General features: G+C 38.1%; 1 protein-coding gene across 2 annotated transcripts in view; it reads right to left on the bottom strand.

Annotated features, from left to right (window-relative positions):
• RASSF8 (Ras association domain family member 8) overlaps nucleotides 1–17983 on the bottom strand; it is a 129670-nt gene that overhangs the window by 13984 nt on the left and 97703 nt on the right. For both annotated transcript variants that reach the window (XM_004270906.3, XM_049694224.1), the window contains one exon: nucleotides 4468–4673. In XM_004270906.3, coding sequence (XP_004270954.1) covers nucleotides 4468–4570 — 103 coding nt within the window. In that variant the 5' untranslated portion in view covers nucleotides 4571–4673. The remainder of the gene's footprint in view (nucleotides 1–4467; nucleotides 4674–17983) is intronic.

Here is a 17983-nt window from a genome sequence, read left to right as displayed (position 1 = left end):
CAAATCAGATCAATTTTTACTACCAAATGAGTTCAAGCCATGCCAGGTATGGCTAACAAATTAAGTATGATAAACTTTAGGCTTTCCAAATTTTTTAGGTTTCAAAAATGTGGATAATGGATTGTGGCCTATATGTAATATGTCGCAGGGGCGGGCGGGGGGGAGCACAACAGAGAAAAACAGAGTACGGCAGATGGGCAGTATGTGTGCGTGTGTGCATGGACAGGCGGTCAGGGAGCCGTGAGCCGAGGGAGTGAATCTGGAAGAGCGCTGGGCGCACAGTATTCTCAGCAGACAGAAGAACAGGTGCAAAGACTAAGGCGGAACTGTCTCTGACACGTTTAAGAGGAAGCAATCAAAAGGGAGTGGGAGGAAATGAGGTTGGAGGTAAAGCAGGGATTCATTTAGGGCCCCGAAGACCATCGCATGGACTTTAAAATTTTCTGAGTGAGTCCGGAAACCACTAAGGGGTTTTGAGCAGAAGAGTGATGATGATGCATAGTTTCAAAGTATTACTTTAAAATAAATCTGTTGAGAATAGGCTGCAGGAGACCAGGATGATACAGGGAAATGAGTTGGAAGGCCACTGCAAAAATCTAAGTGAGAAATGATGGTGGCTTACATCACGGTCATAACAGTGGCTGTGGAGAGAAGCAACAAGATTCTGGATATATACTGAAGATAGTACAGGGAGGATTTGTAGATGGATTAGTTATAAGGTATTAGAGAAAGAAAAGAACCAAAGATCACACAAAAGTTTTAGATCTAATCAATTAAAAGCAATAGTTCCCATTTGTTGAGATGAGGGGGAGGAAATCTGAGGATGGGCAACAGTTGGGACACGAAGCTTGGGTCTGGACATTTTAAGTCTGAGATACCAGTTAGTCATCTTCTAGAACTGCACTGTTCACTACAACAGCTCTTAGCCACAAGCCACACTTAAACTTTAATTAAAAATTCATTTCCTCATTTACACTAGCCACACTTCAGGTAGGTAATAGCTACATGTGGCTAGTGGCTACTGTACTGGACGGCACAGATACAGAACATTACCATCCTTGCAGAAAGTTCTATGGGGAAGCACTGTTCTAGAAACTATGTTTTGTAGAGTACCTACTACTTTAGGCAAAGCAATGGTATAAGAAGGATAAATAAGCAGGACCCCTACTTTGGAGAGACTTCCAGAGAAGAGAAAGAAATATTAACAAATAATAAAACCAGAGATCAGCATAAAAGGTGTTTGTTTGAAAACTGATTTTGTTGGGGCAAACTCTATGAAACACGGCTTTTGGGAACAATCCACGCCATCTTGGGCCCCAGCCCCAATCAATTTGTTTGTATTAAACGCTAGGTCTGGCCCCGGTTGAAAGAGATACGGGACAAGACCATCAGAAGTGTGAACAGAGAAAACTTCTGAACCTTCAGCGCTTTAAATGGCACCAGGCAACAAAGCAGTGTGAATGAGAAAACCTTTCCCTCAGTCTCCTTGATTTCTTCCTCCTCTTTTTTTCCTCTCTAATCTTTTGTTATCTGTACTTTCAGTTCTAAGCTACTTGAGGGCAGAAGTACATTCTTTTCATATTTTTCGTTTGTGATTTTGTAAAAGCAAATGCATTTTCTCAACTTAACTTGAGACGGATGAATTGTTTAAGGCTTTCTGTTTCACATACAGATTTGAGAAGTAGTTTGAACTCTATTTTGAAATAATGGCATTTCTGGGATAGTTTATGGGAAAAACAAGGTCGAGTATTTAAAATTGGGAATGTTTCAGAAAGCCCAGGGCGTACGGTATCCAAACAGTGCGTTCCTGCTGGGAAGTTTAAGCACTCATGCCAATTGAGTGTGTCAATCATCGTTTCACTTTTAGTTACTGTCTCTTATAATTTGGGAATATGTTCTATTTCTATCACCTAAATATAACCTGTCAAGGTAGTCAAAGATCAGAGGAGAAAGGATTTCCTTCTATACTAGTAACTAACATTCAAAATCCTTTATCAAATTATGTTCTGTCTTTAGCTCTTTTCTAACTTGATTGGAGTGATTAGTACCATTGAGTCAGAAAATGTTAGCTGTCATATATATTTGCAGACTGCCAATACGTATACATGTTTTTATATCATGACGGTTTCCTGAAAGCAATTTTAGCTACCCAGAAAAACTCAATAATACCTAATCATATATACAGTGCCTCCCCCATGGGCAAATATGTGGACTTTAACTTAAGAAGCTATTCTATATGTTGCATCACTATAAATTTTTTAGGAACATCTGCAGTTTTGCTCAGTCAGTCCATATATGCTGCTAGTAGTGTAACTAAACCTTTTACTGTGTGAAGCCACAGAGATTCTGCAGGTGTTTGTTACAGCAGCCATTTTCCCTAATTGATAAACCCTCTATTATTTCTTACACTATAAATAAGGTCAAAATACTATAACATTTTCATTTCGTGTTTAGACTCGGAACACCAATAACTTTCGTGACAATGGAGATACGTATTTAAGTGTGTATGAGAAGCATACTGAATCTGAGGCTGAGAAAACTCTATGGCACAACAGAAGCAAGGATCAACAGTGCTCGCTGGTTGCCAGTTGAATCATCTCTCAGGTGAATTCTGAATTCAATGAAGTATTTATGATTCAGCAAGAGAGTTGTTTAGCCAGGTTTGGAGAAATATCGTAAAGCATCTGTACTCAAGTTGTCAACTTTTCAAAGCAGTTCTGGACTGAGTTATTGAGAAAGCAAATATGGGGTGGGGGGAGTAGGTTCAGTTAAAGCTTCTTTTTATCCATAGCTTGGCCACAAAGAAGTACACTCTTTAGTCCAAATGGATAAACACACACCTGGTACATCTGGACAGTTTCTCCTTGAAATTCTCTGTAGAGAACATGGTTACCGTATGGACAGATGCAGCTTACTGTACTCTTCAACTACCTTGACTTTTCTAAAAACTACTCGTTTTTTTTAACCACTGTCCATGGCTTGATTCTCAAATATAACAAAGAAACTTAGATTTGACACTTGCTAATTTTAGTTTTCACTAAGCAGAAAAAACCCAACAATGCTTAATATTTTAATTCAAATAAATTATGTGAGGCTTTCAAAAGGGGCAATGACTAAATAAGTTGGTTGCAAAGAATATGAAATACAATTAAATGCCTTAATTTCCTCCTCTTTAATAATTAAACTTAAGTCCACAAATATAATACTAGTGCCAAACGCAAGAAAATTTCATGGGATGTGAAAGCCTAGGGTTCTCAGCATTGTTTTAATATATGAGTGTGCTATATAGTATTTCAGGAAAAATCAAAAGATGTTAGTATTCAAACAAAGCCTCTGTCTTTGTATAGGGCTATTGCCAACTTCAAACAGTGCACTTGCCACACCGCAGGGGCACAACCACCTCTACAAAATGCTAAGGTGCCATCGTGACAGTGACTTGTCTCCATCCTGAGCTAACCTGACACGCTTCCAATATAAACTAGCACTATATAAAAACAAACTTTTGATAAGGAGCTCAAAGACAAAGAGGCACTGAGCACCTAGCATGGTGAACACACAGTTTCATTCTCAATACAGTTGACCCTTGAACAATGCAGGCGTTAGGGGCACGAACTCTCCACACAGTTGAAAATCTGCACAGAACTTATAGTCAGCCGGACTTCTCTATCTGCAGTTCCTCGTGGATTCAACTAACCTTGAGTCGTGCAGTACTGTAGGATTTACTATTGGGAAAAAAGCCCCATATAAGTGGACCCTGGCAGTTAAAACTTGTGCTGTTCAAGGGTCAATTCCACATGTTTGCTAATGGATTTAAGATGCAAATACAAACTTTAGCCCACATTACTGGCTTTATTGATGTAGGTGTTTATGCCCTCATCATGTTCCAAATGGAATTATGGCAACTAAAAAACATGCATAAAATATCATAAAGATAAACTGAGAGTAAATAAGAAGAAAAGTTGCAACGGGGTAAGTGAATAAGATGGGGCCGATAAGCATGGATTTGACTACTTCATCTTCACTCTGTAAGATTTAAAAAGTACACATTATCTTTCTAATGAAGAACCATGTCATTTAATTTGTTGCAAATTTCTTTTCTGAAAGTATTCAGAATAAAAAATCGGATTTTGCCTAATGAAGAGTCTGGGAACTTGAAATCTATGTTTTGGCTCAAGAAAACCTTTTTAGTTCCAGAAATCATTGTTTACGATAACAACAGGTGAGGAGAAGACAGTGCAGACTCTAGACTCAAGATCAGTCAACTCTCAGTGAGGCAGAGAACAAGTATCTTCACAGACTGACCTAAGCTGGAGGCAGGGGACAGTAATAAGTAAAAGTGTGCCTGAGAGATGTATTATGGAACCAAATGAACAGAAACCACAGGACATCTATATTTAAAACAAACAAAAACAACAGGAAGCGTAAGCATCAACCACTTTATCTCAGACACCCCGAGAGTTCACTTACCTATCGCTTGAGCTAACGCTATGACAACTTCCTGGCAAGTTGTGACTTCAGTGACCCCACAAACAATCCTCTGAACTCCGTCCACCCATACTTTAAGTTCCATGGTGCCCCAGCCAGTCACCAGAGGGCCCTGAGACTGGTCATCAAGGCGTCAGGTCATGTCTCTGGCCACGAAAACACGGAAAAGGCAGAGTCTGTGTAGTCAGCTAAAAAGAGGAAAAAACATTTTTAATAAAACAAACCTTACCATTTCTCCTAGTAAGTAAATGTTACCAAAACAAATTTTAATATATCATAGTCCTACTACCATTAATGACCATGGGCTTACTTATTCACAGAACTGAACTTAGAAGTGTGACTACAACCATGGCCACCAATCATGACACCTCATGGTACTATTTCCACAATTAGAATATTAATCATAAAGTCACTCTCCATTGACCAAAGAAATCTTATTTACTTGACCAAGCCCTATTGCTCAACATACAAACTAATTTATTACAAAAATTACTTCATTAGGATAATTTCTGAGGTTAAAGAAAAGTTTTTTTGTCATTTTAGGAATCAAAAACAATTGAACCAGTTTCCGCAGCCTTGTCAGCATCTGTTTGTTCCCTGTGTCCCTTGCCTCACAAGGGACCGAGAGTGTTGTCTACACCACTGAAACTTCAACACCAAGTGCAGCATAAGGCATAGGTGTGCAGAAAATATTAGCTGAAGGATATTAATTCCTTCGTTGGCTAACAACTTCCCCTCTATGATCTGCTTGTCCTCTACCCATTTATTTAACAGGAGTTTGACAATTGTCTTAAACTTTTTTTTTAAAAACATCTTTATTGGAGTATAATTGCTTTACAATGGTGTGTTAGTTTCTGCTTTATAACAAAGTGAATCAGTTATACATATACATATGTCTCCATATATCTTCCCTCTTGTGTCTCCCTCCCTCTCACCTTCCCTATGCCACCCCTCTAGATGGTCACAAAGCACCGAGCTGATCTCCCTGTGCTATGCGGCTGCTTCCCACTAGCTATCTATTTTACATTTGGTAGTGTATATATGTCCATGCCACTCTCTCACTTTGTCTCAGCTTACCCTTTCCCCTCCCCATATCGTCAAGTCCATTCTCTAGTAGGTCTGCGTCTTTATTCCCATCTTGCCCCTAGGTTCTTCATGACCATTTTTTTTTTTAGATTCCATATATATGTGTTAGCATACGGTATTTGTTTTTCTCTTTCTGACTTACTTCACTCTGTATGACAGACTCTAGGTCCATCCACCTCACTACAAATAACCAGTTTCGTTTCTGTTTATGGCTAAGTAATATTCCATTGTATATATGTGCCACATCTTCTTTATCCATTCATCTGTTGATGGACACCTAGGTTGCTTCCATGTCCTGGCTATTGTAATAAGAGCTGCAATGAACATTTTGGTACATGACTCTTTTTGAATTATGGTTTTCTCAGGGTATATGCCCAGTAAAGGGACTGCTGGGTCCTACGGTAGTTCTATTTTTAGTTTTTGAAGGAACCTCCATACTTACTGTTCCCCATAGTGGCTGTATCAATTTACATGCCCACCAACAGTGCAAGAGGGTTCCCTTTATTCCATACCCCCTCCAGCATTTATTGTTTGTAGATTTTTTGATGATGGCCATTCTGACCAGTGTGAGATGATATCTCATTGTAGTTTTTTTTTTTTTTTTTTTTTTGCGATACACAGGCCTCTCACTGTTGTGGCCTCTCCCATTGCGGAGCACAGGCTCCAGACGCGCAGGCTCAGCGGCCATGGCTCACGGGCCTAGCCGCTCCATGGCATGTGGGATCTTCCCGGACCGGGGCATGAACCTGTGTCCCCTGCATCGGCAGGCAGACTCTCAACCACTGTGCCACCAGGGAAGCCCCCTCACTGTAGTTTTGATTTGCATTCCTCTAATGATTAATGATGCTGAGCATTCTTTCATGTATCTGTAGGCAATCTGTATATCTTCTTTGGAGAAATGTCTATTTAGGTCTTCTGCCCATTTTTGGATTGGGTTTTTTGTTCTTTTGATATTGAGCTGCATGAGCTGCTTGTAAATTTTGGAGATTAATCCTTTGTCAGTTGCTTCCTTTGCAAATATTTTCTCCCATTCTGAGGGGTGTTGTTTTGTCTTGCTTATGGTTTCCTTTGCTGTAGAAAAGCTTTTAAGTTTCATTAGGTCCCATTTTTTTACTTTTGTTTTTATTTCCATTTCTCTAGGAGATACGTCAAAAAGGATCTTGCTGTGATTTATGTCACAGAGGGTTCTGCCCATGTTTTCCTCTAAGAGTTTTATAGTGTTTGGCCTTACATTTAGGTCTTTAATCCATTTTGAGTTTATTTTTGTGTATGATGTTAGGGAGTGTTCGAATTTCATTCTTTTACATGTAGCTGTCCTGTTTTCCCAGCACCACTTATTGAAGAGGCTGTCTTTTCTCCATTGTATAATCTTGCATCCTTTATCAAAGATAAGGTGACCATATGTGCGTGGATTTATCTCTGGGCTTTCTACCCTGTTCCATTGATCTATATTTCTGTTTTTGGGCCAGTACCATACTGTCTTGATTACTATAGCTTTCTAGTATAGTCTGAAGTCAGGGAGCCTGATTCCTCCAGCTCCATTTTTCATTCTCAAGATTGCTTTGGCTATTTGGGGTCTTTTGTGTTTCCATACAAATTGTGAAATTTTTTGTTCTAGTTCTGTGAAAAATACCAGTGGTAGTTTGATACGGATTGCATTGAATCTGTAGATTGCTTTGGGTAGTAGAGTCATTTTCGCAGTGTTGATTCTTCCAATCCAAGAACATGGTATATCTCTCCATCTATTTGTATCATCTTTAATTTCTTTCATCAGTGTCTTATAATTTTCTGCATACAGGTCTTTTGTCAGCTTAGGTAGGTTTATTCCTACCTTTTATTCTTTTTGTTGCAGTGGTAAATGGGAGTGTTTTCTTAATTTCACTATCAGATTTTTCATCATTAGTGTATAGGAATGCAAGGGATTTCTGTGCATTAATTTTGTATCCTGAAACTTTACTGAATTCATTGATTAGCTCTAGTAGTTTTTGGGTAGCATCTTTAGGATTCTCTATGTATAGTACCATGTCATCTGCAAATAGTGACAGCTTTACTTCTTCTTTTCCGATTTGGATTCCTTTTATTTCTTTTTCTTCTCTGGCTGCTGTGGCTAAAACTTCTAAAACTATGTTGAATAATAGTGGTGAGAGAGGGCAACCTTGTCTCGTTCTTGATCTTAGTGGAAATGGTTTCAGTTTTTCACCATTGAGGACAATGTTGGCTGTGGGTTTGTCATATATGGCCTTTATTATGTTGAGTAAAGTCCCCTCTATGCCTACTTTCTGGAGGGTTTTTATCATAAATGGGTGCTGAATTTTGTCGAAAGGTTTCTCTACGTCTATTGAGATGATCATATGGTTTTTCTCCTTTGGTTTGTTAATATGGTGTATCACATTTGATTGATTTGCGTATATTGAAGAATCCTTGCATTCCTGGGATAAACCCCACTTGATCATGGTGTATGATCCTTTTAATGTGCTCTTGGATCCTGTTTGCTAGTATTTTGTTGAGAATTTTTGCATCTATGTTCATCAGTGATATTGGCCTGTAATATTCTTTCTTTGTGACATCTTTGTCTGGTTTTGGTATCAGGGTGATGGTGGCCTCGTAGAATGAGTGTGGGAGTGTTCCTCCCTCTGCTACATTTTAGAAGAGTTTGAGAAGGATACGTGTTAGCTGTTCTCTAAATGTTTGATAGAATTCACCTGTGAAGCCATCTGGTCCTGGGCTTTTGTTTGTTGGAAGATTTTTAATCAGAGTTTCAATTTCAGTGCTTGTGATCTGTCTGTTTGTATTTTCTATTTCTTCCTGGTTCAGTCTCGGAAGGTTTGCATTTCTAAGCATTTGTCGATTTCTTTCAGGTTGTCCATTTTATTGGCATAGAGTTGCTTGTAGTAATCTCTCATGATCCTTTGTATTTCTGCAGTGCCAGTTGTTACTTCTCCTTTTTCATTTCTAATTATATTGATTTGAGTCTTCTCTCTTTTTTTCTTGATGAGTCTGGCTAATGGTTTATCAATTTTGTTTATCTTCTCAAAGAACCAGCTTTTGGTTTTACTCATCTTTGCTATCGTTTCCTTCATTTCTTTTTCATTTCTTTCTGATCTGATCTTTATGATTTGTTTCCTTCTGCTAACTTTGAGGTTTTTTTGGTTATTCTTTCTCTAATTACTTTAGGTGTAAAGTTAGGTTGTTGATTTGAGATGTTTCCTTTTTCTTAAGGTAGGATTGTATTGCTATAAACTTCCCTCTTAGAACTGCTTTTGCTGCATCCCATAGGTTTTGGGTTGTTGTGTTTTCATTGTCATTTGTTTCTAGGTATTTTTTGATTTCTTCTTTGATTTCTTCAGTGATCTCTTGGTTATTAAGTAGTGTATTGTTTAGCCTATATATGTTTGTATTTTTTACAGATTTTTTCCTGTAATTGATATCTAGTCTCACAGCGTTGTGGTCGGAAAAGATACTTGATACGATTTCAATTTTCTTAAATTTACCAAGGCTTGATTTGTGACCCAAGATATGATCTATCCTGGAGAATGTTCCATGAACACTTGAGAAGAAAGTGTATTCTGTTGTTTTTGGATGGAATGTCCTATAAATATCCATTAACTCCATCTTGTTTAATGTATCATTTAAAGCTTGTGTTTCCTTATTTATTTTCATTTTGGATGATCTGTCCATTGGTGAAAGTGGGGTATTAAAGTCCCCTACTATGATTGTTTTACTGTCTATTTCCCCTTTTATGGCTGTTGGTATTTGCCTTATGTATTGAGGTGCTCCTATGTGGGGTACATAAATATTTACAATTGTTATATCTTCTTCATGGATTGATCCCTTGATCGTATGTAGTGTCCTTCTTTGTCTCTTGTAATAGTCTTTGTTTTAAAGTCTATTTTATCTGATATGAGAATTGCTACTCCAGCTTTCTTTTGATTTCCATTTGCATGGAATATCTTTTTCCATCCCCTCACTTTCAGTCTGTATGTGTCCCTAGGTCTGAAGTGGGTCTCTTGTAGACAGCATATATATGGGTCTTGTTTTTGTATCTATTCAGCCAGTCTATGTCTTTTGGTGGGAGCATTTTCATCCATTTACATTTAAGGTAATTATTGGTATGTATGTTCCTATTACCATTTTCTTAATTGTTTGGGTTCGTTATTGTAGGTCTTTTCCTTCTCTTGTGTTTCCTGCCTAGAGAAGTTCCTTTAGCATTTGTTGTAAAGCTGGTTTGGTGGTGCTGAATTCTCTTAGCTTTTGCTTGTCTGTAAAGGTTTTAATTTCTCCGTCAAATCTGAATGAGATCCTTGCTGGGTAGAGTAATCTTGGTTGTAGATTTTTCTCCTTCATTACTTTAAATATGTCCTGCCAGTCCCTTCTGGCTTGCAGAGTTTCTGCTGAAGGATCAGCTGTTAACCTTATAGGGATTCCCTTGTGTGTTATTTTTCCCTTGTTGCTTTTAATATTTTTTCTTTGTATTTAATTTTTGATAGTTTGATTAATATGTGTCTTGGCGTGTTTCTCCTTGGATTTATCCTATATGGGACTCTCTTTGCTTCCGGAACTGGTTTAACTATTTCCTTTCCCATATTAGGGAAGTTTTCAATTATAATCTCTTCAAATATTTTCTCAGTCCCTTTCTTTTTCTCTTCTTCTTCCAGGACACCTATAATTCGAATGTTGGTGTGTTTAATGTTGTCCCAGAGGTCTCTGAGACTGTCCTCAATTCTTTTCATTGTTTTTTCTTTATTCTGCTCTGCAGTAGTTATTTCCACTATTTTATCTTCCAGGTCACTTATCCGATTTTCTGCCTCAGTCATTCTGCTATTGATCCCTTGTAGAGAATTTTTAATTTCATTTATTGTGTTGTTCATCACTGTTTGTTTGCTCTTTAGTTCTTCTAGGTCCTTGTTAAACGTTTCTTGTAGTTTCTCCATTCTGTTTTCAAGATTTGGATCATCTTTACTATCATTATTCTGAATTGTTTTTCAGGTAGACTGCCTATTTCCTCTTCATTTGTTAGGTCTGGTGGGTTTTTGCCTTGTTCTATCATCTGCTGTGTGTTCCTCTGTCTTCCCATTCATCTTACTTTATGGTGTCTGGGGTCTCCTTTTAGCAGGAGGAGGTTACTGTTGCAGGTTCGTAGTTCCCATTGTTTTTGGTGTCTGTCCCCAGTGGCTAAGGTTGATTCAGTGGGTTGGGTAGGCTTCCTGCGGAGGGGACTAATGCCTGTGCTCTGGTGGATGAGGCTGGATCTTGTCTTTCTGGTGGGCAGGTCCACGTCTGGTGGTGTGTTTTGGGGTGTCTGTGGCCTTACTATGATTTTAGGCAGCCTCTCTGCTAATGGATGGGGTTATGTTCCTGTCTTCCTTGTTGTTTGGCAAGGGTGTCCAGCACTGCAAATACTCATTTTCTAACTGTCTTCAATTTAAGAGTTTTTCTAATAATGTAAACTTTTTTTTAACTTGGTGTATTTCCCCAGTGTTTAATATTTTGTTTAGCTGCATTATAGGTGAAGCAGAAAATTCTGCATTCTCATATGGTCAAACAATATGTCTTGATTTTTTTCTATTGATTAGAATGTTATTATTAGCTTACTAAAAATCAATTACACACAATTCTTTTTTCTGTGGGTTTTTAAAATCTCAACACTTCCTGTGTTAATAAATCTTTAATCAATCTATGATTTGTTTGCCCATTGTCCTGTGATCTTCCTATATCTTTGCTGTTTTTAAAAAAGAATGTTAAAAGTTTATGAGATGTAATAAACATTGATTTAATTAAAGAAAACATTTAAATTTGTTTAATGGTTTACAATGGCACTGCCATTTCAGGATTAATTGATCATTTAAAAACTTATTTAAAAAACAATACGAACTTTTCCTATAAAATAGTATTTATTACAAATAGTAACTTAGTCCTTTTACATTCTGTTAAAGGACCTAAGACAGTTTGAGGGTACCTGGTCACCTGGGTAGATGAGTCAGAACACATGTGAGATGAATGAGAATAAACCTAATTACTTTTTCTAGGGATGGTACAAAAACACTTTTTGTTGGGACTTCCCTGATGGCCCAGTGGTAAAGAATCTACCTTGCAATGCAGGGGACGCAGGTTCGATCCCTGGTCGGGGAACTAAGATCCCGCATGCTGTGGGGCAACTAAGCCCACGTGCCACAACTACTGAGCCCACGCGCCTCAACTAGAGAGCCTGCATGCTGCAAACTACAGAGCCCACACACTCTGGAACCCACGCATCACAACTAGAGAGAAGCTCCAACGCCACAACGAAAGACCCCACGTGCCTCAACTAAGACCTGACGCAGCCAAAAATAAAAAAAAACAAATAAATAAGTCTTAAAAGAAACCTTTTTGTCACACTGTAATTTCCCAGAGTGCCGCTTCAGCTCTCTCTGCTTCCACTGCAGCGCCAAGGCGGCTTCACTAACCCCCTTTATGCCCAGAGGAAGGACCATCTGCCCCCAGCAAGCTGATTCCCAAACTGTGTTCCTCAGTTAGGAAATCCGTAAGATGTTAAATTTCTGGGGAAAAAGGGCTCCAAGGCCGAGGAAATTTAAGAAATCCAGTAAACAAAGTTTAAAAAGTTCCTTTGCTGCTAGAGTTCTTTGAGCATTATATAGGCTGGTGTGCACTCCAAGTGTCAAATAAGAGGTTTATGTGCTACTGTCCCGAATCCATTTAGAGAATATTTAAGGAAAGGAAACATAAGAGTTCTGACTTAAAATAAGATTTGTTTCCTTCTCTGCTAGGCACTCTATTTACTAAAAATAGAATATGTATTATTCTTCCTTGGGATAAGTTAAGATGAAAAAACGGTCAAACATTAATATATTGTGTTAAATTAATATATTAAAATTAAATTATTTTATTAAAAGGAAAAACAGCTGAATTTTTAAAGCTGAATTAAAATTTATTTAATACATAGTCCCTTATGTTTCATTAAAAGATTAAACTTGGACCTTTCAACTTAAAAGCTTTCGCACAGCAAAGGAAACCACTGACAAAACAAAGACAACTTACTGAATGGGAGAAAATATTTGCAAATGATATGACATAAAGGATTAATATCCAACATATATAAATAGCTCATACAACTCAACATCAAAAAAACAAACCACCCAATTAAAAAATGGGCAGAAGAACTGAACAGACATTCTTCCAAAGAGGAAATGAAGATGGCCAATAGGCCCATGAAAAGATGCTCAACATCACTAATCATCAGGGAAATGCAAATCAAAACCACAGTGAGATATCACCTCACACCTGTCAGAATGGCTATCATCAAAAGGAACACAAGTAACAAATTGCTGGCGAGGACGTGGAGAAAAGGGAACCCTCCTACACTGTTAGTAGGAATGTAAACTGGTGCAGTCGCTGTGGAAAACCGTATGGAGGTTTCTCAAAAAAACTAAAAATAGAACTACCATATGACCCAGCAATTCCACTTCCGGGTATACATCCAAAAAAAACAAAAACGCTAATTCGAAAAGATACATGCACCCCAATATTCATAGCAGCATTATTTACAATAGCCAAGATATGGAAGCAACCTAAGTGTCTATCAACAGATAATGGATAAAGAAGATGCGGTATACATATCCAGTGGACTACTACTCAGCCATAAAAAATGACGAACTTCTTGCATTTGCAGCAACATGGATGGACTTGGAGGGTATTGTGCTAAGTGAAATAAGTCAGAGAAAGACAAGTACTATATGATAATCACTTATATGTGGAATCTAAAAAATACAATAAACGAGTGAATATAACAAAAAAGGAGAATCACAGATACAGAGAACGAACTAGTGGCTACCAGTTGCTGGGGGGCAATATGGGAATAGGGGAGTGGTCAGTACAAACTATGGAGTATAAGATAGGCTCAAGGATGTGTTGTACAACACGGGGAATATAGCCAATATTTTGTAATAACTGTGGATGGAAAGTAACCTTTAAAATTGTACAAAAATTTTAAAAGTTAAAATAAAAAAGTAAAGAGCATTATTTTAAAAAAGATATTAAACTTGGGAAACCTAACACGAAAGACATCAGATCTCATTAAAAGTTCTCCCCACCCCCCAAGAAACCTATATTATTTCAAAGAAACTTATGAGCCTCATTATTAAGTTCCATTAAGGTTTTAGTATACCATCACATTTTTTTTTTCTTTTTTGCGGTACGCGGGCCTCTCACTCTTGTGGCTTCTCCCGTTGTGGAGCACAGGCTCCGGACGCGCAGGCTCAGCGGCCATGGCTCACGGGCCCTGCTGCTCCGCGGCATGTGGGATCTTCCCGGACCGGGGCACGAACCCGTGTCCCCTGCATCGGCAGGCGGACTCTCAACCACTGCGCCACCAGGGAAGCCCCTATTAACTTTTTAATGTTTAAATATTACTGATGTAAGGAAAAAAATGTCTATGGGTACCTGCTGCCTGCCTGTAGAAATGGGAAAGGAACTGAAGATGAAAAACAACCTGGAGAGTGTGACAAGATGAAGCACAATGTGAGAGGAGAAGAGAGAGCGTGAAAACACATTAGGAAAAAAAGAGGCAATGAGAAACCAGAATTTGGCAGATACAGGTAACGGTTTTTGGAAAACTGCCTCAGACGCCAGGCATAGGTTACCTGCCCCTGAACTGCGATGTTCAGGTTATGCATGTTTGACAGTCTTGTTCTGTATTTTGGAAACGCAGTTAAAAGTAAGTTGCTTTTATCAAGACCATTATTTTGCTATAATGCAGTTCTGCAAATGGTGTCACAGAAATCGGCTGTTACAAAAAGGTACACAATGTCAAAAGCGGTGCTAAGGAAGATGACCTTAGTAATAAAAATAAGAGCCTCCCAAAATGAATTCTTGAGAACAGCAGTCCTGAGAGATGTACCATGGGGAAATAAGGTTCCCCAGTCCAACAATTTTGAGAAACATTTCGTAACATGTCATCTCTGGGAGACAATGCGCAGCAAGATAAAGGTTCTGATACCCCAGGGTAGAGAAACTGGTCAAACTCTGTTAAACTTACTCAGTGACTTAGCATGGCGGGTGGGGAGTGGAAGGGGGAACAATGCCTATAAAAGATATTTTATACTATAGGATGCAAACGTCTAACTTTTAGAAAATTTGCCTATATGTAAAAATAAGATTTCTACCAGCCCTTTAATGTAATTTGAGGCACTGAGAAGTAGTGATGGATACACTGTTTAAAGTTTTACTTGCAGGAACAATACAGAACAAATGAGAATATTTAATAGAACCTTAGCTTTCTCTTTTGCTTATACAAAAAGTCTTCATTGCCAGGATGAAGCCATCCCTTCTAAAAATGGGTTTTATATTTTTCTTTTCAGGGACCTGTCTAAATCATAGGATTTTTCTTTAATAGTATGTTTTTAGAAGTTCTCAAAGCTAAGCAGTATGTGCATTATTAACTATTAAATCCAATAAACCCATGCTCTTTCCTCTATCACTCATCATCCTCAGATCACAGTATTCAAACACATGCAACGATCTAACATTTCCCAAATATTACATGTGCACATGACCACTCCAAAACCATGGTGAGGAGTGGCATGAGCACCGACCACCTGCCAAGCACAGTGTATCGTGTCTCATTTATTCCTCACAGCACAATTCAGTGAGTTAGGTATCACTGGCCTCATTTTAAAGGTGAGAAAAGTGAGCCTCAGAGAGCTTAAATAAGTAACTCTCCCAAGGTCTCGAACCTTGTAATTTGGGGGCATATATTCAAAACTGGGATGAATAAAGAAACTAAGGAATGAGTAAGGCAGGCTTCTCCAAAAGGATTCATTGTACCTAAATAAGTGTTCTTAAAATGTCCTAAATTATACTAAGAAAACTCATCTATCACCTCCTGGAAATTTATTTCTATTAATAAACAACAATCAGACAGTAGGTATAAACTTGCCATTCCAGGAGAAAGAGAAGAGATAAAACAACTAAATCGTGCTAAGAAACTACAGTTTTAATTCAGAGAACCTATGAGAAATAAATGCTCATGCCAGCAAAATGAGTGTCTCATGGTCAGATTCATTTTTCAGTGCCAACAAATTATTCCTCCAGTCTTGGAAAATTATGTCCACATTTATTTTACAGAGGCTTAAATAAAATATGTTTGCATATTTGTGTTAATTTTTAACTCTTGCCTTTAATATTAAGCAAAGCTTCTTAGAGATTTCCGGCATTTTCTTTAAGTTCACACCATTAAAAACTACTTCCTGGAATAAGCCATTTTTTCCAAGGGACCACTGATTTAGTGGAGATAGCATTTACCAAGGTTCAAATCCTGAGTCTATTACTTAAGATGCATAACTTTTCAAGTGGCATGTGTGAGAAATAGAATGCCTTTTAAAAAAATGTACCTAGTGCGGGGCTTGGCTCAAAGTGTAAATTCAATAAAAGTTTGTTCTGTGTATGGAAGTAAAAATTATAACTTTCAAAAATTAGAAACTTCTTTTCCTGAAGGAAAAAATCAATAGAAAAGCGACATTTTGGAAACATTATTTTTATTTTAGTAAGAGCACCTGAAAATAAAGACATTTTAGATTATGACACCGTGTACCTAAGAGCAGCCAACACTCTCAAAGTTTTTAAATGGAGATTAGAAATGATAATTGGGATTAGCACCCATATTAAAAAATTTCAATTGCATCTGGTATAAACATGATACAAATCAAGTTAAAGTTATTGATATGAAAATATTGATCCTTCTACTAAGAACCATCTTTTTTTTGTTTGTTTGTTTTTGCGGTACGCAGGCCTCTCACTGTTGTGGCCTCTCCCGTTGCGGAGCACAGGCTCCAGACGCGCAGGCTCAGTGGCCATGGCTCACGGGCCCAGCCGCTCCGTGGCACGTGGGATCTTTCCAGACTGGGGCACGAACCCGTGTCCCCTGCATCTGCAGGCGGACTCTCAACCACTGCGCCACCAGGGAAGCCCCAAAAATAAACTTTTAAAATAAATATAACTAGTAACTTTAGTTTTTTTATTTAGCATCAAATTTGGTGTTAGAAGAGCCATTATTTTCAGGTGAGTTTCTTATTCAAAGCTCATCTCCAGATACCTTATGGACAATTATATTTTTCCAAATCACATATAATGTTAAACCTATACTATGATTTTGAAATGGAGGCTTCTTCCATACCCAGAGGTGTAAACTAACAGGTCACAGAGCAGTATCAAAAACCTTTTGGGAGTACAGTACTTCGTCAGGACAGTACTTATTTCTGAACTAACAATCTGAGTAAATTTTGACCTGCCAATTAAAGCTCTGAGCAGAAATACAGGATTTCTATGTAATAATTATAACTTAAGAAAAAGCAAAATCTTTACATTTACCCATTTTAGAGAATAGAGAGATATATTTCCAGTAACCAAAGCTAATCTCAAAAGCAAGTTCTTATTCGAAATAATTCCTTTTACTAATCTAATACTAACTGACACCACCAAAAAGTCATTTATTCCCTAGTCCCTTCAAAATGGTTACCATTTGTAAAATCATTCTGATACCCCATGGAAATACAAGGACATGTTTATTAGACTGAATTCTTCTTTGAGTTCTGGCTGACAGAACACTGATAAAGGAAGTGTTTTGCTTGGGAATTTAACCTGGAAATTCATACCTTGAAAAGGGTCACAGGAGAACAAGACATGGAGAGGCCGGGGAGGGTGGCATGAGACTATGGCCACTCGGTGGGTCTGAAGGGATGTCATAAAAGTGATGGAAATGAACCAAGACCAATACATAAAAATGAACAATTCAGTGTAGGTCAGGGCCTCCAAAAGCCCCTACAGCCCTCACTGTAAGCCAATTCATGATGGTCAAAATCTCTCTAGTGGTAGCAACCCTGAGTCAGCTTTAACTGGAATGCCACCACTCCACGCGAATGCTACTAACCATAACATGTGCATCTTTCTTATTTTTTTCTGCTATTCCAGCCTTGCAGTATTCTTCTTTCCAAGTCACAAGCCTACCAAAATCACTCAAAAACAATTTGGCTCTATGTGGTGAAAGTTCAAAGGAAGCTGCGGATTCCTTACACCTAAAGATGTCAAGGAGGGATGGTACTTTCTCCAGACAGATGAAGGTCACTCATTTCATAGAGTTCACTGAAACCAAATGGATAAGATATCTTTCCTTTCGGAGCTAGCAACCTGCTGGCCAACAACTAGTATAATAATTTCACTGAACACAGAAGGCTGAGGTCTAGCCAAATTTTATCATTCGATCAAGGTCACTGGATGGATGTTAGCCAATCTTAGGAATAATACTAATTTAGATTATTCTGAAAACTGAAATTAAATGATTAAACTTAATTAAGTGTCCAGTACAGAAGATGTTGAGGGAGTTGCTCTTGTAAAGAACTCTCATGAAAACAGAACATAAAAT

This window comes from Orcinus orca, chromosome 11 (genome assembly GCF_937001465.1).
Source record: "Orcinus orca chromosome 11, mOrcOrc1.1, whole genome shotgun sequence".
Lineage (NCBI taxonomy): Eukaryota > Metazoa > Chordata > Mammalia > Artiodactyla > Delphinidae > Orcinus > Orcinus orca.
The sequence above is the reverse complement of the archived record's forward strand: the minus strand, read 5'-3'. Positions and strand labels throughout refer to the sequence as shown.